We start from the raw sequence: 21,260 nt of genomic DNA on the forward strand, positions 1-21,260 counted from the left end.
TTTGTGCTGTTTGTAACTTTTTCCCCCCTTTTTTTCTGTCCTGACCTGGATGAGCAGAAAATTGCCCAGGAGAGAGAGAAGTTTGCAGATGAGGACAGCATATTTTACACATTAGGAGAATGTGGCCTTATCTCCTTCTCTGACTACATTTTTCTCACTACAGTGCTGTCCAGTAAGTATAATCTGTTCACATTGCCTGTGGGTGACAAGTTCGCAGAGGACAAGTATTCATTCCCTGCTGTCTTTTATACATTTTGCCAAGTTCCAACCACAGATTTTCATGTACTTTATTAGAATTTGTGCATAAATTAGGTAATAAATAATTCTGTAAGAGAATAACAAGGTTCAAATTTAAGTATCTGAAAAGTGTGACACACCTTTTCAGTCCTTTTTACTCTGATATCCCTACAAACATTGCATCTACCTGCCTCAAACGATGTGACACAGCAAATGTGACAAAGAACATTTTGTGGTCAGATGAGATGAAAATTGAGTTTTTCAGTCTGTTCGTTGTTTGTATGTGGGAGAAAAAAAATAACTGAACACTTCACATTGAAGCCACTATCCCAATGTGGAAGGTTAGTAGTGGCAGCATTGTGCTGTGGGAATATTCTCCTTCAGGAGAAACAAGGAAGCTGTTCAGACGTGATGAGAAGCTGGATACAGGACGATGCTGGGAAAAAACCTGACACTTCAGATTCACCTCGTCTAGCATGTTAAATATAAAAAATGGCCTAGTCACAGTCCAACCTAAATCCAGTGGAGAATCTTTGGTGATTCTTGATAAATGTACTCTATCTAAGCAAGCTGAAATTAACTTGTTTTCATTCTATACTTTTCAGATTTTAAGTTATTGCATGCAGGGGAATTGAATGCACTGTAGATTATTTAGGGGTCTGAAAACAAAAAGCATGCCACACTTCAGATTCCTGTTTACAAAAAAAGAGTGTAAATCACCTCCTTCTTCACATTCATGCCCTAATAAAATGTTGCTCAGGCATAAAATCCCAAATACATACATTGATGTTTCTGGTTGCAATGGAGCAAAATGTGAAAAGGTTAAAAGTGTGTCAATACTTTTGCACGGCGCTGCATCTTTTCTGCTTCTATAATGCAGCAGAAGAGACTCGTTATGAAAGCTGACCTTTTCCAGTAAGATGATGTTAGTTTGGTCAGCTCTGTTTGCGTTGTATAACCTCTTCCTCTGTCAGGTTTCCTGTGCGCTCGGCTTGACAGTTTCTTTAAAATTAGCAGCTGAATCAAACAGAAACTGAAGTTGCACGATAATGTTTCTGCTCCTGAGTATTTCAGCTAATAGTAGTAGTAAAAATTTGACGTCCATCCCTCCTCTTGAAGGTTGTTAAATTTACATTTGTAGTTTAGCTAGTTCATTTATTATAATCCGTTTGTATGAAGAATGTTTGTATGAAGGCTGAGTAATTTTTAAGGAGAAATGCGAGGAACCGGACAGGTTGTAATCCATTTTATATACAAATGTAGACCTGTGGGGGCTGCTTTTTGCAAAAATGTGTTCCATCTTAGTCATTCATATTAAATAAGTCAAATCTATCCTTTAAATCTACAGACTTAAATTACATTCAGTTGTTTCATATCTGTAGGATTTCTGTGCAAAGCAGCAGTTGTCTGCTAAAGGTCAGATTATAAACCACCTTAGGGAGAGCGGGGGGGTGGGGTGGGGTCTGCTTAGGGCTCAAATGCATCTAGAGTCCCACAGGATCCCTGTTAAGATGCTGAAATCGTTTACCTGGGTGTTCATCTTGGCTTATGCACCATAGTTCAAACCAATCAGCTTCCTGGTAGCTGCAGGTTCATTTTACATGTGGGAATTGGTGACCTGAGAGGCTGTGATGCTGCAGCAACATAAGTAATGTTAGGAAATGAAAACATTAAATGCTTAGAGGATTTGAAAGCAGTCACCCAGTACGTTTTCTTCAATATGTCGTATAACACAATATATCTGTAAGGAGCAAACATTTTTCTCAGCGCTGTATGTTGCAGCAGCACCACTGCCGGCAGACGGAGAGGTTAATTGTGCCGTTTTTGTTTGGTGCTCAGAGGAATGTTTATTGTCTGTATGTTTGACCCGAAGCCCATCCCCAGTGGTGTGATCACACAAGCTGCTCTGTAGTAAATATGTCATTACTTTTTGCCTCTCCTCTCTTCATATTGTGCCGCGCTGATTTAAGAGCGTATCTCTTTTTGTGTCTTTGTGTTCTGCCGTGTCCAGCTCCCCAGAGAAACTTTGAGATTGCTTTCAAGATGTTTGACCTGAACGGCGATGGAGAAGTGGACCTGGAGGAGTTTGAACAGGTCAGACTGTTAACAGCAGAAGAAATGGGAAACGTTTGAATACTCGGCAAAAATGGTCAAATTTGAACTGTAAAACACTGAGATGGAATAGAGATGGGACCGATCTCCAGTAAAATTAAGTTCTCAAGTAAAATTAATTTATAAATGAATAAATTAGAGGAATTATGTGCTATAAGTCAGCGTCTGTACCCAGATTTCTGCAAGATATTTTTACAGTGTCGTCTGCTTCTGTTTTTTTAGACAGTATAGATTCTTATCACTAAAGGATTTAAAACAAAAATCCACCAGCTCCTACCCCCCCAACTGATTCCTCAGTGCGTCTGCAGCCTTGTATCATGTGACATCTTTCGTGTTCAGGTCCAGAGCATCATTCGATCCCAGACCAGCATGGGCATGCGGCACCGTGACCGCTCCACCACAGGAAACACTCTAAAGACGGCCGGCTGCAGCTCTGCTCTCACCACTTATTTCTTTGGAGAGGACCTGAAGGGGAAGCTCACTATTGGCAGCTTCCTGGAGTTTCAGAGGAAACTGCAACACGATGTGCTCAAACTAGAGGTAATAAAAAAGGAAATTAAAGCCATAGCTTTGATGTATCAATAAAATTTGCTCCAGGTTTATCTGTTTTTTATCAGTAACTGCACACCGGCTCCTTGTAGACACTGACAGTGATGTATAACTGTGATATTTCTGTTGAGCATATCCAGTAAGATTTACTCACCAAACGTTTTTGTGCCTGTTGGGTATCTTACAGTTTCTCTGAAAAGTTTACACATTCAGCTGATCTAGTGCAATTTTTTTTTACATTTGCTCATCTGCATCCCAAAGAGAACTAGAAATTAAAGTTTAAAACACCAATAAGTTTTGACTAAAGCCTTTAATTGCCAGCTGTAGATATGAAGATGGATTTCAGTTTTTAGCACCTTATCAATCCCAAGCTGGATTCTCGATCAGGGGTCTGCAAAAAATATATATATACATTTTTGCCTTCAATCCAGCTAAATAAAACCTGCTTAGAGCCACAAATGTTATCTGACATTTTGAATAAAGATAACTACTATTGAAGATTTAGATCATATAAGGAGCCAACCTTTTATTCTTATTTTTGTTTTTTAAGAAAAATATAAAACTGTAGGTGGAAAGAGGAAAGTTACATTTTGTTTTATGACATGTTCATATTGTTTTGAAAAAATATGTAAAAAAATGTGCATAATTTCCAGAGGCAAATTACAATAATCCCAAGGAATTTTGTCTTCTGGTTCAGTTTTTACATATCTGAGTCATGAGGCTGAAACTGGAGTTTTTTTTTTTTTTTAATGGTTGGGTTTAATTTAAAAAAAAAAAGTGTGATCATTTTGTCATTTTAAAATCTGTAATGTATTTTTTCCGATTAAAAGAATGTCTAGAAATTATGTAAAAAAAAAATTTATATTCAAAATTTGAACCTGCACTGCATCAGAACCTTTGTGTTCAACAAAGTTTTAATGTTTAAGCAGCAAAGCACCAAAGAAAACCAGTGCATTTCCCTGGCAGCACTATAGTTAGAGCAATAACAGGCAATCAGTGCTGGCCATGCATGCATGCTGTCAACATTTCGAGCGCCCAGACTGATGAACAAACAGCGAGTGAAATTACAAACCCGAGACTGACATGTTTCCAATAGATTCAGACATAGTTTTCTCAGCCCTGGTAGACTGGTTTTGTTTGGGGATTAAATTAATTGGCTGACTTCAGTGTTCAAAAGCTTTCAGTCCATGTCAGGTTTTCTGTTGGTTGGTGGTTTCCCAAAACGTCAAAGTAATAATAAGAGACGAGGAAGAGGAAAACGAGCGACGTGACATTTTCTGTACACTCTATAGTAGTACTATATCACAAATGATGCTGAAACGATTAGTGGGATTAATCGAGATGAATCAATTATTGAAATGATGATAGTTTTAGCTTCACCTGGTGCATATTTCTTTTCAGGCAAAAGGGAAAATCTTCTTATGAAACTTGCTATTTTTAGGCTCATATTTTATCAGCTTATTCAATTGAATCAAATTTCTTAATTTCTTGGTTTGTTGCTGTCATTTTTTATCAAAACAGGTCTCTCATTGAGTCAACTTGTATAAATACAGGTCACATAAAAATATTCACTGGGAAGACTATTAACTGAATTATTTGGTTTTTTTTTTGTTTTTTTTTTGCATTTTTAATGTATTTCTAATATTGTATTAAAAAAAAGCTTAAGAGGGTAAATGAAAAATCAGTAGAACGTGCCAGCTTGTTTGATTAATAATCAATAAAATAATCATTATTTGCATTCCTAAGGTACTGACAATTTCTGACCTGATTGTTTTACTAAAACTAAAATTACAGAAGGACAACATTTTATCTATAGCTAGGCTACCAGGATGCTTTTAAAATTGACCAGGTTCCTGGTCTCTTTTCCTTTAAGGAAGCTTTTCTGGCTACATGAACAGCAGCTTAATAATGCCAGAAGTGCAGCAAATTTCCAGAGGTCATCACATCCAGAGGCGAACATGAGAGAGAGCATTTAGGCTGTCAAACAGCATCAAATCGCACCCGGCTCCCCCCAAAAAACACTGTTAAGTCATCCAGTGAAACATGGTTAGCATAAAGCACATTCAGCTTTAATGTCTCTAAACAAGATTCAACTTGAAGCCCGACTCCAGTGTTTACTGTTCCCCGTCCTCGCCCCACGCCATCCTGCTCATAGTAATCTGTCAGTCCCTCTGGGGAACGCTCACTTCCTATCTGTCTGTCTCCACAGTTTGAGAGGAACGACCCGATGGACGGCAGGATCACGGAGAGGCAGTTTGGAGGGATGCTGCTGGCGTACAGCGGCGTCCAGTCACGGAAACTCAAGCAGATGCAGAAGGGCTTGAAGAAGATGTTTAAGGATGCACAGGTGGAGCCGTGTTTTTGTTTATCTGCAGTCAGAGATAATCAGGTTTATTGTACTGTATTGTGGATGAATCTCATAATTTCGCCAAATCCATGAATTGAAAACTGCCACACAACATCAACGTCACCATCCACATTGAGGCAAGCTTCACATCGCAATGGTTAGAAAAAACAAGTCCCTGCTTCAGAATTGATACCTTCAAGACAAATTAGTTCACAGAAAAAACAATTAACAGTCGAGACAAAAAACTAAATCTGAGGCTGTGTATTATTGTGGCCCAGGCATTAGAGAAAACCAACTATAAATTCAAACTCAAGTTTCTTCTTGGCTTTTTCACCCAACGAGGCAGTTCAGAAGCGTCGTCAACCAAAATTGACGATGCATGTCTGCAAACGTCTCACCTGAACTCTCCTGGATTTAACAATATTTGACAAACCTAAAAAAAACATTTAGAATCTTCTGCTTCTGGTCAGCCGTGTTTGTGAACGGCAAGGTAAAAAGTAAGGCATTGATAAGAAATGATAACACTTTCTATTCCAGTCGTTATCCACCTGATCAAAACTGTTTAGCTATGATCAAAGAAAGAGCTGTTGCTGCATAGAAAAAGCTAACATTTCATCCATCTTTGAGCTTCTCCGGGATCTCAGTCTCCACAGACTCCAACCGTTTCAGACTTTGTTCGACTCCTTTAATATTTCTCTTTCAGTCGCTTTCTTTTAGATTGATTTAAGTTGATGCTCCAGAAAGGAGGCTGTAACTTTTTTCACCGGCGCCAACTTTCTTCCACTGCTCCCAGACATATTTCTTCAAGCACTAAAAACAGGAAAGAATAGATGAAAATAAAAACAAATATGTGTTTTCTGTTTTGTATTTGCTTTCAAAATAGCTCCTCTGTAGTCTAATGAGCTCATCAGTCATATCAGTGAAATAGTGTCCGTGCGGTACAGGAGCTACTAGAAACTAAAGCTGGCAGACATCACAGTGAAATATTGAAAACCACATGCCAGAGAGAGGCAGGATGAGGCTTGTCTGATGGAGAAGTACAGAAATTATCTTAGAAAAAGGAACAAAGACAAAGCAATGTTCTGTGTTTTTAGCCTATCTGAACAAAAACTGCAAGATAAAAGCCTTTTATTTCAAAGAAAACATCCAAAACAGAGTAAAATCCGCTGAAACCCTTCAGGGAGTGGCTGTCGAACTTTGGGTCATTTCAAATAGTTTTTTTTAAGGTTCTGAGCCACAACCTTGTAGTTTCTGCTGGAAAGCTGGACATGTGAAAATATTTCATTATTAAATCCAAACAAACATCTAAAACCACAACATGACAACTAAAATATAGCTGGGATGTAGGGCTGAAACGAGTAATTAGATTAATCGTGATGAATTGATCACTGAAACGATCGTCAACTAATTTTGTAATCATTTAATTGTTAACTGGAGTATACAGATTTAAAAAGGCAATTTGAGCATTTTTAGGCAACAAAATATTTATTTCATTGTTTTCAAAATTTATTGAATTGTTTATGTGTATATTTTAATGTATTTCTGATAAAGTATTAAAAAAAATCTTAAGTGGTTAAAAGAAAAATTTGTAGAATGTGTAAATTGTTTAATCCGATTGATCGTCAGTTACTAAAATAATTATTTGCAGCCCTTTTAGGACGTAAAGCCCTCTTTCTTCTCTTTCAGGTCTATTTCTGGTTTCATATTAGTTCATACTCAGTGCAATGAGCCCCTCAGTCATTTCAGTGAAGTTTTACAGAGCATGATGAGGCATAACCTGATGGAGAAATTCAGCCATTATCTTAGAAAAAGGATCATAAACAGAGCAATCACCTGTATTATCAATATTACTGGCCATAAGAGACCGGCCTCCTTACTGGAGAATTACTTATGTTATGATAAGTCCAAGTTGAACTGTGAACCATGAAATGAACACTGTGTATCACCAAAATAAGCACAGTGAGACATGACGGTGGCGGCATTGTGATGTGGGCTTATTTGGTCACTTTTAAAGTTTTAAAGCTGAAAAATGGATTCAACTGTGAGCATCCAGACTAGAGATACCAGACTAGAGTTACAAAGGCAGCCAAAGTATACCCAGTTTATCTTCAGGCTCTGGTTTCATAATAGCTCCTCTTTAGTGTAATGAGCCCATCAGTCAGTTTAGTGAAGATATGGGAGGCATGATGAGGCATATTTGATGGAGAAGTGCAGCAATTATCGGAGAAAAAGCAGCATAAACAGAGCGGTCCTGCAGCTCATGAAAAAGATGAATCCTTGCTTTGTCTCCCTCTAAGGAGTTAAACATCACACAGCATCACTCCCCGTTTCTCCTCTTTCATCACTTGGCCTCTCTCATCCTGCTGTTTGGCGTTCAGATTTCCACTCACCCATAAAGTAAATATAAAATAAAGAAAACAGAAATATGTTGCTGAAAAGCAGCTGCTCGCTTTTCTTTGCAAATGAACTCGGGAGCAGCAGCTGTCTGGTGGTGATTCTGGGGGTTTGTGTTTGTATGCGTGTGTGTTTAACACCGTCTGTTCTCCTGTCCTTTCGCCGCGCGCTGATCATCCATGTGTGTCAAAAGCTTCTGCCCGCTTCCTCTTGTCATTTGTGTCACACTGCAGAGCTGCTCTCGGTTACGGTTGCAGATCTCATTGTGACAGTTTGTGGCAGGTTTTCTTCCTTTTTGGCCAGACTAAACTTTTTCCTTCCCTATTATTTTTTCTCTACACAGGGAATCACTTTTGAGGAGGTGGAGAATTTCTTTACCTTTCTAAAGAACGTGAACGATGTGGACACAGCACTTAGTTTCTACCACATGGCTGGAGCTTCAATAGATAAAGGTACGCCCTCTCTCGCTTTAACTGGTCTAACTGTTATCACTTTTACCCTCTGACATGTTGGAACCCTGCAAACCAAATCTACTTTCAGCTTGGCTTCGTTCCCACCCCTCACTCAGTTCTCTGTCATTCGTTTCTCCATCCATCCGTTTATCTACCACTTCTCTCTTTAAGACTGCAGCTGTGAGCACATCTAAATCCAGGACCTGCTTATGCACACATGACCGATGACATCCTGCAGTACAGGCTACTGACTCCCACCGACACATGGCGAGATCCTCATGGGTCGTTGCACAGTGGAGGGGGGAAGGTGCTGAGGCGTAAATACATGGTCTCCCTCAGAAAATACCAGGAGTATTCCTGCTAAGGATGTTTAAAAATTTAAAATAAATTCATCTCCTGTTGCATTTATTAATCTCACGCTTAGAAAATAGGAGTATATCCTTTAATCTGAGCATATTTATTTAGTGGAGGGTATACACCACATTACCACAATCCGTATAAAATAGATGTAACTGAAGCATTTTTAAATGGTATTCTTTGATCACAAATTCAATGTTTCTAGAAAGTTTCATCAACTTAAAATACAATGACTTCTTGTTTATCTACGGTCTAAACATGACCCGACACAGATGCCCCAATTTTTTCAAAACTTGGAAAAAGACACAATTTCATTCAGTTACGACAGCATGGCAGCAGAGCAGAAAGAGCAGGAGGACGTTCAAGCCTCATTTTTTCCATCGATCATATGGGAGAAGTTCAAATCCACGACTCGGTGTTTATACCCGGCTCTCTAACCGTATGATCAAAGATTTAAAGAGGAGCGGCAAAAGGAAGTGAGGTGCATTAGCAGTGCTTGCTAACAACTGATGGTTTCATCCAGGACATGTAACTGTAGAATATCTTCTCTGCTGCATTGAAATTGAGATGCTAGCTTGTCAGCAACAGTCTTCAGACAGAGGCTTCTTCAGATTTGTTGCAAGACTGACTGCTAGGGGAGGTCCTTCCTGCCCACAGCGTCACCTTCCACGGCGACTCTGAAGATACTTGGATGATACAAGTTACAACATTTAATTTCTCTTTGGGATACATAAAGTATTTTTTAATTGAAGCCTTTATTTTGCAGTAACAGAATTAAGAGAAGAAGCCATGACAAAGCAGCTTTTAAATGAGTAGCAGTACAGGAAAGACAGAGAGGAGGAGACCGCACCAAAATGCAGTGGTCACACTGACGTCAGGTTTTCAGATACATCACTATTAATCATACACATTCCTCTTGGGTTCACTACTCAGTTTGCTTTACCTGGAAACCTTTTTAAAATGCACTGCATCATGAACCCCGATGAAAAAAACATAAAAACCTGTGACCTCTGCCAGAAAACCAGGAATGGGTCATCAGTTGCTCTTTCCGCTGGATAATGATCCAAAACATATGTCCATATTTACATAGTTGGTTCACCGGACACAAAGCTAACCTTTCTCGGTCCTCAGACATAAATCCTGTAAAACTCGTGGCGAGCTGAAGAGAGGAGGGCAGCAGAAAGGATCGGAGAGGAATCATCCCTCTCTCTGTTTGCTCCACCTTGGGAAATCTTCAAGGAGAAGTGCTGTCCTGCTAACGTTAGGGTGCAAATATTTATAGCACCAGCGATTTTATTAGACCGTTATTTCCCGAGCGCTGGACGCTTAAAGCTTTTTCTTCAATTTTAGCAGAGTATCTAATCAGTGTGGAGGCTGAATTACTCATCACTGATTAGGTTATTTGAATTTCTCAACTTTTTTTTATTATTGAATGCTAATAAGAACAGTTTGACATCAGCGCCTGAGAATCTGCAGCTTTCTAATATGGAAACTGTTTGATGATTCATTGTCTCCTATTTTTATTGTCAGGAGACAATGAATAAACCTCCTTATGTTTTCTGTCTGCACATCTATTCACTGATGAAGCAGCAGCAGCTGCGTTAACGCGGTGAGGAATCGGCCCTGAGGTGCCACAGTTCGGACTCGCATTAACTCACCATCGTCTGTCTGAAACCATCAGCCTGCTGCCAGGCATGAGTCTGCAACTTATCTTCTCCCCTCTGCTGTCCACTCCAAAACCGACTCCCTGCTCTTCCCGCCTACAGGAGCTCTCGGATCGTTTGCTGCTTTTCTATATCTTTTTTTTTTCTCCCTGTTTCTCCTTTTTACTTTCATCTTTCCAATCTCACTCTCAAATCCAACGATTTCACACCCTTTCCCTGCTCTCTCTCTCGTATGTGGGCGTTAAGTGAGAAACTGCACAATAGCTCTCTGAAAGGTACAAAAGAAGGCCGCTAATGGGCTTCTTGGTGGGATTTGTCTCAGGGTTTTTTTTTTTCACCATTTGCTTTGACTTTTTTTTTCATTGTGATGGACCTTTTTCATAATTTTATTTCACTAATTACATTGACTTGCAGAAATATTAATTTCATGTGACAGACTAACACAAGCTAGTGCTGTTTCTTTCCTTTTCCAGGTGCAATGTCATTTACAAAAATGATGTTTTTATTGTTTTTTAAAAACTCAATACTGCTGTCTCAGTACTTTTAGGGTCGTTTACAGTTTACCTCTACAAACTTTGAACACTTATAGACTAAAATGTTTGTCCATTCTTTTTCACAGTTTTGCTAAAACTCAGTTAGATTTGACCTGCAATTTGTAATTCATCCCTCCATTCTACATTTGATTTTAGGCTTTGACCAGGCCACACAGTGTAATTGGTATAAACTCTCTTTCTGAGCTATATATATTGATATATTGAAAATTATGCATATTTTTTCTCACTTTATTTGATCAATCACATAATTGAAACTTCCTTTACAGTGGACCACATGCCAGTTTCTCATCAGCTTCTAATCGCAAACACCTTTTTCCCCTCACAGCCTCCATCTTTCTTTTCTCCCGTTACTCCACGCTCTTCCTCGTAGTCCTCCTCCTCCTCTCTCCTGTCTCTCTGCTGAATGGAAAAACCTGCCTAGTATTGATCCACTGCAGTTTGACTTGTGTACACAATGCTCTCCGTGTGAGCTCGCTCAGACCTTTGTTACTCTGAAATCTCTCCCCCTCTCAGTTACCATGAAGCAGGTGGCCCGCACCGTTGCCAAGGTGGAGCTGTCGGATCACGTGTGCGACGTCGTGTTTGCTCTCTTCGACTGCGACGGTAAGCACACGACAGTCTCGTTATCGTATCCCTCCACGGGAGATAATTAAACACAGCATATAGTCCCTGGAGATATGAAGAAACTGAAGTCGTCAGAGAATTCACACACCTTGAACTTGTCACATTTTAGTCACGTTACAGTGTTGGCGTATTTTAACTGGTAGCAGCTATCCAAATCAACCCTGTGTGGAAAAGTAACTGAATTAACTCTGATTAATTTTGGTTCAGTCTCACTTGCCACACCCTTTATTATGACCGGACCTGTAGATTCAACAATTATATCCGTTTTGATATCATGTAGTAGGCCAAAAGATCTCAAAAAGCAACACATCATACGTCAGTCTTAAGAAATTAACAGATGAGAAACACAGTAATTGACATCTAACAGTGTGGAAATGGGACTCCAGTGGAAGTCTTTATCCACAGAGAAAATATTTAAAAGCAGTGAACCTTCCCAGGAGTTGCAGTCTAACAAAATTTCTCCAAGCGTATCTCCAGATCTGCAGGGCCTCATTTTCCTCAGTCAAGTTCACTGTTCATGGTTTAACCATAAGAAAGATACTGAAGCAAAATGGCTCGCACGACACTTCCAAGATAGAATCCAGATTTGACCCAAAAGATTGCTACGGCCCATCTCTCATTCCCAACACTCTCTGGAAAATATCCTCCAGAGAAAAGTGGAACTTTGTTTAGGATTTGCATCCTGTTACTGCAGCTGGGATAAAAATATCACAAAAAAGGTGATTATAACAAGAGTCAAATATAGTGGAGGTTTGATGGTCTGCAGCTGCTCTGCTTCTTTGGGTCTTTGACCGCTTAAAATAAGTGATAAAACCATGAATTCTGATCAAATGCATAAAGTTTCTGAGTGAGAGAGAGAGAGAGCCGGCCTTCAGCTTAAACTCCTTTGGGTGATGCAGTTGGACAATGATCCAATGATCCAACATAAACAAACCAACAAACATTACAATTTTTAAGCGGCCTTAGTGTAAGTGTGGACTTAAATCCAACTGAGATGAAGCAGCCCGACCTCAAACAGACCGATCGTAGTTGAAACCCTTCAGTATTTTTGGAACAATTTTCTCTAAAGAGGGAAAAAATTTATCCTTTGTGAGAGAAAAGACTCATTGCCAGGTATCACAAATGCTTGATGGCAGTTTCTGTTGCCAAGGGTGATTGATGATAAATATCAGTGTAACAACAAAATTTTAGGAGTGAAGCAGCTCCTTATTGTTAACATTTTGATGAAAAGAAAATTGGTTTTAAAAATCTCGTTTGGCCAACCTGAGTCAGCGATTTGGTTGCCATGTCAGCCGCACGTGTTTTGAGTATGCCTCTACCCGCTATCTGGTCTCTGCTGGAGAACAGCATTCCCTGAGTATGATGCTCCGACCACCATGTTTCACTATAAGGCTGCAGTGTTCCGGATGTTATTTTTCCATTCATCATTTTGCAATTATTCACGACTTGCACGTTGCAGTTTGAATGTGACAAAATGTTGTGCTGTTCAAAGGGTGTGAATATTTTCCGTGTTGTATCGCCTCTAGAGTTGAGAAAATTGAAACTCCTCTCCCCCTCCTCTTACTTCCCCTTCCTTCATTATTTCATCACCTCCCTCCCCCTGTCCGTCTCCCCTCCTCTCCCTCCTCGTCTGCCTCCTCCAGGGAACGGGGAGCTTAGCAACAAGGAGTTCATCGCCATCATGAAGCAGCGGCTGATGCGTGGGTTGGAGAAACCCAAAGACATGGGCTTCACCCGGCTGGTGCGCGCCATGTGGAAGTGCGCCCAGGACACCGCCTGGGATTTCGCCGCTCCGAAGACGTAATGGACACCATTTCAGAGGCGTTTTGTGTGGCGAGAGACAAAGACGCTCTTGTTCAGGAGAATCGACATGAACTCAGTAAAGCTGCAGCTCTGAGGGCGATCATCAGTCATTACTGCATGCTGCTGTACTTCAAGCTATTAACCCACCGTGACTGAAACATCCTGAACGGCTCCTGCTCTTGTGCCTTTCTGAGGCATTGCATTGTACTTGTATTTTTCAGAATATTGCAAAGTTTCTGCTTATTTTTTTCCATATTCAAGCTTTTTAATTATCTGACTTAAAAACTTAAAAACACTAAAAGCAACTGTTTTTCTTTCCTTTTTGATTGCAATTAAGAGTAAAAGGGGAGTCAGTTTTGTTTTTACCCAGATATGTTTTTTCAGGACTGACACCGGCCGCTCAGTTTGTTTTGCACAAAGCAAATCAAGTCCCACAGCTTCTTCTATCTTAATATTCCTCACCAGTTTGTCGTCCAATAAAGAACATACTTCTTTTTCTCTAAAGATAAATCTTCAAAGAAAATCCGATTAAAGATTTTTTTCATAGTGAAAATGCGTCGTTCTTCTTTTCAATCTGAATTTTAGGGAAAGCTCAGTGAAGGATTAATGGCACCGATACCTGGAGTCATTCGTCATGCGTAATGGAGTGTACTATAACATGTTTATGTGAAATTTTGTATTTTGATCACATCTGCCAGCTCATACACTCAGAAACATAAAAGCGATGGATGTGTGTGTGGAAACAGTCAGCAGTTTTGTCTAATTGAAATGGAAAAGGATGGGCAGTCCTCTGCCTCTGCTGCCCATTAAAAGATTGTCCTGCAGCTTCCTCTCTCACACACACGCGCGCACACACACACACACACTGCACCATCGGCCTGAAACAAGCCGCTCTGCTCTCTCTCGCATGTTTTACCGCTGACAGGCGGAAGTGGTGCTCAGGAGTGATTGCTAGGCAGGAGATTAGGTTCAAGAACCTCTCATCATTATTATTCCTCTGCTGTTTTTTTCCATGAGTTTACGTCTGGAATCCCAATCACATTGAAATTAAAATGTTTCATTTCAAATTGTGTTCACTTCATGACATTTATTCCCAAAAATCGCTTTAGAGAAACTGATGTGCAAAAACTCCCAGAAATGGCAGCACACAGTCGCATCTGAAGAGTGAATGTCAAGAAGCCATTCATGTAAACCCTGAGCAAGGACGGTCGGTCAAGTTTCCCTGCTCACTAAAGCTGCATTCGGAGTCGGTGCCAGCCCAGCTCATTTGTGTAATTACATCATGTTCCTTCACATCAATAACCCCCTTATCTTTTCTCAGTGTGCACATTATTAATACTGTTTTTGAAATGCTAAGGGATTTTTAATTTACAATTAGGAAAATGTGTGACTCACCAGGCCGCCTGGTCTTCTCTCGAATTAATTAAAATACCACAACTGTTCTGTTACAAACACATTCTTATAAGAAAATTATTCAGATTTTAGAGCATTTGTTTTCAGGCCCCAGCCCTTTACTTCTGAGCTGCACTCCAGTTACCTTGGAAGTCGGAGATTAACGGGTACCAGATAGTGAAGAAGTCGAATTTCAAAATGGCGACGCCCATGTTTGTAGTACTTCTTACGTCATTTGAAGTTTCCATGAGCAAATACCACTTTTCATTTGTTTAGAGTTGCTGGCGCTGCATGTAACAAATATTTTACACGCGTTCTTACATGTGTCTTATAAAATGTATGTCCACCACAGCTAGCGTTGACGTCCGAAGCGGCCATATTGAAATGCAAAATCGGCTTTTAAAGGTCGTAACTAAGGGTAGTAGTTGGGAGTTTTTTTCCCACTGGGTATTTTGACTTCATAGGGCGTTTCAATTGATTTTTCCGGCTGGGAAATTGGCATTTCCTTGTTCCCAGTACAACTACTTAACATTATACCCATGAATATCATCCAGTGCTACCAATTAGCCTACCTTCAGATTCCACCTAATCGATAGAGTCCAGCTGTATTTAATTTAAGGTCGGCATATCTAGTTGTTTTATGAAGGGCTCATTGATTTGTTGTTGAACAAATGGCATCATGAAGACAAAAGGAAAGATCAGATATTAAAGGGTTTGATATGTTTAATGCTGGGTTTGGTAAACAACATTCCAAGCCTTGAGCATCTCAAAAACTGTCACCTGAACATAGAAATTGAATACCAAGTAACTCTGGAGGCACTGCTGGCAGCCAAAGCTCATGTGGGAGAATTGGTCAAACTCATGTAGGGTTATGATGATATGCTGGTCTCATGTGGTAGTGATAATAATGATCTTAATCGATTCTAAAAGTTATAGAAACGATTATTTTCACATTAAAGCAGAGTTAGGTTCTTGACCAGTCATCTAGCTTGATTCCATGAATACAAAACTTATTCTCTTAAATAACTGAGAACAACTGAGAACTGATAAAGCACCACATTTCACAACTATTCCTGTCTGAACTTGCCAAGATCTTACTTTTAACACTGAAATTTTCCCACTTATATGCTTATGCTTTGTGTGGGCAATGAGTGACAGGATCTGCCAACATAATTGTGGATTTCCCACTGTGGTGCTGTAAAACACTCAGCTGCACCCAAAATTAAACATCCTGGAGGGAGAACCGTCAAGATGTCCATGTTTTCATGACAGCAGAGCCCCATCATCAGAAATGACAAATATAATGAGAAAATGAAGCTGATGAGAATTAAACCCTTTTTATATCTGGCTTAAATTGTAATCTAGTGTTAAATTCTGATTTAAGGTTGAAAAAAATGCAGCTAAGGTGCTAATATTCTGACTGATAGCACCTGTAAATGTCATGGAGACCCAGTCAAATTATTCGTTTTACTAAAGTGAAATGCTAAAGGAGCACTGTCACATGTTGACAGGCTTGTTAGTGAGAGAGAAACCAGACATTTTTTTGGTTTCTGGACCCAGAAACCCACTCAGAGCTTCTCCATGGCATCCAGTAACAGAGTTCATACTGTACTCTCTGTTCCACATGTAAACAGAAACACAGAAGTGCTTTGCTGCCACCTGGAGGCTCCGATGGAAACAAACTCAAACGGTTGCTTTTGATGACCTAAAATTATTTTGTACTTTCTCCATGAAAACCTTTGGTTTTTATTTTAGTTTAAGACTATAGAATACACACATTTAATGTTCCCTGCAAAACTATTTATACTTTTTGACATGTTTCACATTTTGTCAAGTCACAGCCACACTTTTTCATGAAATTTTATGTCATATCACAAAATGGTGCATAACCTCAAAATGGAAGGAAACTTATACTTTGCACAAAGATATTTTGTTGCAGTAACAGCTGCAACTCTTCTCTAGACATCTGGAGGATGAAATATTTCCCACAGATTTTCAAATGAATATAGGTCTGGACTTGCTTTGATAAACCATTGTGTTGTAGTTCTGGTTGTTTTAGTGGTATTCTTCTGCTAGCAGGTGAATCTCCTCTGCATCTCAAGTCTTTTGCAACCATTATGTTTTTGCAAAGTAACCACTATTTAATCCAATTCATCTTCTCTGTTCCCGATAAAGACAATTCACACAACCAGGGGCGGATCTAGAAAAATATCTGGGGTGGCAAGAGAGGGGCAGGGATTTTTTCAGGGGTGGCAGCATATGCCTATATCCCTTCTCTCTTGGTCTCTCTCTCTCTCATCCTCTGAGCTCGGTCCTCTACCAGAGGCCTGGGAGTTTGAGGGTTCTGGGCAGTATCTTGGCTTACATATTCTTACTTAAATTAGGCTTGTATGCTTTACTCAAGTCTCACTAAATTGTTTATTCAACTCAAGTAATGTGAGTAATGTACATGTTTGCCCTGAGAAAAGTACAGGATTACGTTATTTTGAGTAAACTGGATTTGACCATTTTTGTTACTGGAGTGAACGCTTCAGCTCAGCAGTGCACAGGAAAGTGTGGGAAGCTTCTAGAACGTTTGTGGATTTTTTTGTACATTGGAAGAAGCAGAGCTTCTTTAAAGGCGAGTTATTCGTCTTCAGTATGTTTTCATGTGTCATGTATGCCTTTACTACTCGCATATATGGTTAAAGGTTGATTTTTCTTTAAAAAGAATGACGCACAAAAGTCTTTGCAGGCTAATATGCTAATGTTAGCATGTTGCTCATGGGTCCAACATTAGCTAAAACCGCCACGCCTTTTACTTGAGAGCCTTTAATGTTTTTGTCCATTGTTGTGGAAAAAACTATTACCAAGCACTGTTCAGGTAAAATCACTCAATCAGGTTTATTTATGAATTGTGCACAATACAGAGTAGGACAATCAATCATGAAGCAATTCTGGATGGAAAGCTCTGCCAGGCAGAGACAACATGAGTCTGATATAAAAGGACATTTCTACAATTTTTATGGTAAGTGAAAAATTATCCCATACATTTTAAGACATTACATATTCATTCAGTCATTGAAACATTATTCTGTATGATGAAACAAAATCATATACACAGGATACAAAAAACCCACTGGCATTCATCCATTCATCCCTTTATCGTTTCACCTCTGTTAGGTAGGAAAAGTTACCTTGTAACCTCTCCTTGCCAGGGAGACGATCATCTATATGCTCTAGTCCAAATGACATCCCAATGTCAGTGCTGCAGATCCTGGTGGTGCGGATCAGTGAGTCGATGTCTCGCTCGCTCATAGCGTACAGCTTGATGCCATCCATGTAGAGGAGGAGACTTATGGTGGCTGCATTCTTGAGTCGGTATCCGTAGCCAGTCTCTTTTGAAGTTTAGAGCCATCCCATCCTTCCAAACAGCGATGGTGGTCAGAGGGGCTTTCCTCCCCCATTGCTCCTTCCCACCTGCCTCACCCGGAGAGCCAGGCTGCTGCTGCTGGGACCTCTGTCCGTGGAGTGCCGGCTCCTTTGTCCAAAGAGGCGCAGGCGATTCTTCTTTGTGGCTGTGTCCTTGAGCTACAGGCGTGTCACCTGTAGCTCTGTATGTTTTTCTTTTTATTACCACCATTTGGATCACAGCCACGGGGGGGGGGGGGGGGGGGCTGGGGGCTGGTAAGCTGCCTGCGCCTGCTTACCAGCAAGTTTCTGGAGGTCCATATGTCCATATGTGGCAAGGGTGAGCCACATCTCTGTGAAGTCTTTTTTTTTTTGCTATTTTCCGGTGGCTAACCTCGTGCAGCACTAGCTGCGTGTTGAGGACCTCCCTTGCTGGCAAGTATGGGAATTTAAAGGCCCGGCCTTTGCCCACAGGCCCACAGCAGCGCTGCACTCCCACAAAAGGTGCCTCACCGACTCCGGGTCGGGGGCAGATGTCGCAGGAGTGCATGACGGCTCTGACCGGGAGGATCCCATGAGCCACCATCCTGGAGTCTGTTTGGAAGGACGGGATGACTCGAGTTGATGATTTGGCTGATGGGGTTAAGACCTATGCAGAACAGCAGTGGGACAGAGCAACTCCTGGAAAGAATTATGATTCTTTGCGTTCAGTGCGTTACCAGAAAAAACCCTGCTTATCTCTTAACACCAAATTAATAATAAGTAATATTGTTAATAAAACATAAGCTCTTTCAAAATACTGCTTATCTGCTTAGACACAAGAAATTTACAGTTGGCAAATTTTGCAAAAGTGAAAATCAGATGTTTATTTTGTGGAACTTTGTGGTACTTGGTTACCAGAAAACGCGATCATCTCTTAGCAACAGATTAACAGATTAGCAACAAAAATTCTTATTGATAAAAAAATATACGATTTCTTCCGCTCTTTGAAATAACATTTATTTTATACCTGTTAAGAATTGTGTAGTGGGTGAATTTTGAAGAAAAGTCAATTATTTTTGTCATTAGTGGTAAATATATAAAACAAACATTCAACACAAAAGTAAAAATCTCGATTTATACTTCGTGGCAGTTCGTTAGCAGTAGAAAACGCTTATCCCTTAAAACCAAATTAATGACAAGTTATATAGTTCATAGAACATAAACTCTTTCGAAATAATGCTTACCTGATTAGATAGAAGACATTTGCTGTTGGTAAATTTTGAAAAAGTGAAAATCTTAAGTTTACTTCGTGGCTCTTAGTTACCAGTAAACACACCGATCTCTTAGCAACAGGCTAGCAACAAAAATTCTTATTGATCAAAAAACATAATATTTCTTCTGCTCTTTGGAAATACCACTTATTTTATACTTAAGAATTGTGTAGTTGGTGAATTTTGTAGAAAAGTTCATTCTTTTTGTCATTAGTTTTAAATATTTTATAAAACAAACATTCAACACAAAAGTAAAAATCTCGATTTATACTTCGTTGCAGTTCGTTACCAGTAGAAAACGCTTATCTCTTAAAACCTAATTAATAAGTTTTATAGTTTATAAAAGATAAACTCTTTTGAAATAAGGCTTACCTGATTAGATACAAGACATTTACTGTTGCCAAATTTTGCAAAAGTACAAACCTGATGTTCACTTCGTGGCACTTGGTTACCAGTAAACACACCCATGTCTTAGCAACAGGTTAGCAACAAATATTATTGTTCAAAAACATAAGATTTCTTCTGCTCTTTTGAAATAGGCCTACTACTTATTTTACACTGTTTAACAAGAACTGTGCAGTTGCTGAATTTTGCAGAAAAGTGTTGTTTTTTGTTTGTTTTTAGTGGTAAATATATTGTATAAGAGACATTCAACACGAAAGTAAAAATCTGATTTATACTTCGTTGCAGTTCGTTACCTTTAGAAAACGCTCATCTCTTAACACCAAATTAATTATAGGTGTAGAGCAGTGTTTCCCAGCCCTGGTCCTCAAGGCACACTGACCTGCATGTTGTAGATGCTCCCCTGCATCATCAGCACACATGATTGCAAATGATGGCTGATTAACAGGATTTTGCTGAATTGTAATCATCTGAATGGGGTGTGTTGAAGCAGGGGAACATCCATCCATTTTCTTTCTACCCTTGTCCCTCAGTGGGGTCGGGAGGGTTGCTGGTGCCTATCTCCAGCTAACATTCAGGACGAGAGGCGGGGTACACCCTGGACAGGTCGCTAGTCTGTCACTGGGGAACATCTAAAACATAAAAGGTCAGTGTGCCTTGAGGACCAGGGTTGGGAAACACTGGTGTAGAGCAATAGGTGCCTTACATGCATTTCATGGAAGCATTGAAAAACAGTGTAAACATTGGTGTTTATGCTATGACAAAGATGGACTTTGTTTATTACAGGTTACTTCTGAAAGTGCTTGATTTCACTCATTTTTATTTTGGGGTATCTGAGTATTAATGCTGTACTCAAATGCACCCCAGATTTTTAAATAAAAAAAAGTAAAATGATCAGATTATTTTGATTCCCCAATAAAATATCAGGCTGCAGTGATTTGATCTAGCAATTAAACTACAATAAATAACCAGCAGGTGAAACATGACAAACTATGGCTCAGTTCACCCAGGTGAAAAAAAAGTATACTTTAGTATATGTCAAACATACTTAAATTTGTGAAAGTACACTTTAAGTATACTAAGTATTAAGTGTACTACCTATAGATATATCTGAAGTATACTAAAAGTATACTTGTACCAATTTCGAAATTAGAACTTTAAACACACTTAAAACATAATTGTACCAAAATACACTTTTAATATATTAAATAAAAGTATACTTTAAGTGAACAAAATATATTTGCCCATGTGTAAATGTACACTTTCTCAAGTATATTTAAAATATATTTTGTGTATATTTAAAAAATATATGCTCAAAATACATATATTTTTTAATTCACTTAACACTACTTTAGATGATTAATTTCAGTATGTTTTAAATTACATCTCAGTGTAAATTTTAGACTAATAAAGTAAGCCTTCATTTTCTTTATTTAACCAGGTGAACCCCATTGAGATCTAGATCTCATTTTCAGGAGGGACCTGGGCAGAAGTCTGCATCACGCAGCAACCTGATTACAAAATAAAACTAATTGATACATATGCAGAAGTATGTCTTTTAGGCACCTTTAAAGTGTGTTTAATGTAATATGTAGGCATAATTTTTAAGTACCTAAAAAGTATGAATTTTTAAGTACCTTAGTAATATTTTACTATTTATTAAAATTGCATAAAATAAAAAAAAATGATGTAATTTTTAAGAAAGTACCCAATCCATTTTCAGATGTGTG

The 21,260-nt window shown here is 39.2% G+C and overlaps 1 protein-coding gene and 1 long non-coding RNA gene across 4 annotated transcripts in view; one reads left to right on the plus strand and one right to left on the minus strand.

Moving 5' to 3' along the window:
- Window positions 1-13,646, plus strand: part of micu1 (mitochondrial calcium uptake 1) — a 40,508-nt gene extending 26,862 nt beyond the window's left edge. For all 3 annotated transcript variants that reach the window (XM_008429961.3, XM_008429964.3, XM_081616068.1), the window contains 7 exons: window positions 58-172; window positions 2,249-2,331; window positions 2,689-2,889; window positions 5,108-5,245; window positions 7,983-8,091; window positions 11,180-11,269; window positions 12,934-13,646. In XM_008429961.3, coding sequence (XP_008428183.1) covers window positions 58-172; window positions 2,249-2,331; window positions 2,689-2,889; window positions 5,108-5,245; window positions 7,983-8,091; window positions 11,180-11,269; window positions 12,934-13,094 — 897 coding nt within the window. In that variant the 3' untranslated portion in view covers window positions 13,095-13,646. The remainder of the gene's footprint in view (window positions 1-57; window positions 173-2,248; window positions 2,332-2,688; window positions 2,890-5,107; window positions 5,246-7,982; window positions 8,092-11,179; window positions 11,270-12,933) is intronic.
- The window catches only part of LOC145555013 (uncharacterized), a 273,441-nt gene extending 253,948 nt beyond the window's left edge, over window positions 1-19,493 (minus strand). Inside the window, exon 1 of the long non-coding RNA XR_014091047.1 lies at window positions 19,102-19,493. This is a non-coding gene — a long non-coding RNA (uncharacterized LOC145555013). The remainder of the gene's footprint in view (window positions 1-19,101) is intronic.
- Window positions 19,494-21,260: the final 1,767 nt, after the last annotated feature.

The sequence above is a fragment of the Poecilia reticulata genome, chromosome 15, assembly GCF_904066995.2.
Source record: "Poecilia reticulata chromosome 15, P_reticulata-male-v2, whole genome shotgun sequence".
Classification (NCBI taxonomy): Eukaryota; Metazoa; Chordata; class Actinopteri; order Cyprinodontiformes; family Poeciliidae; genus Poecilia; species Poecilia reticulata.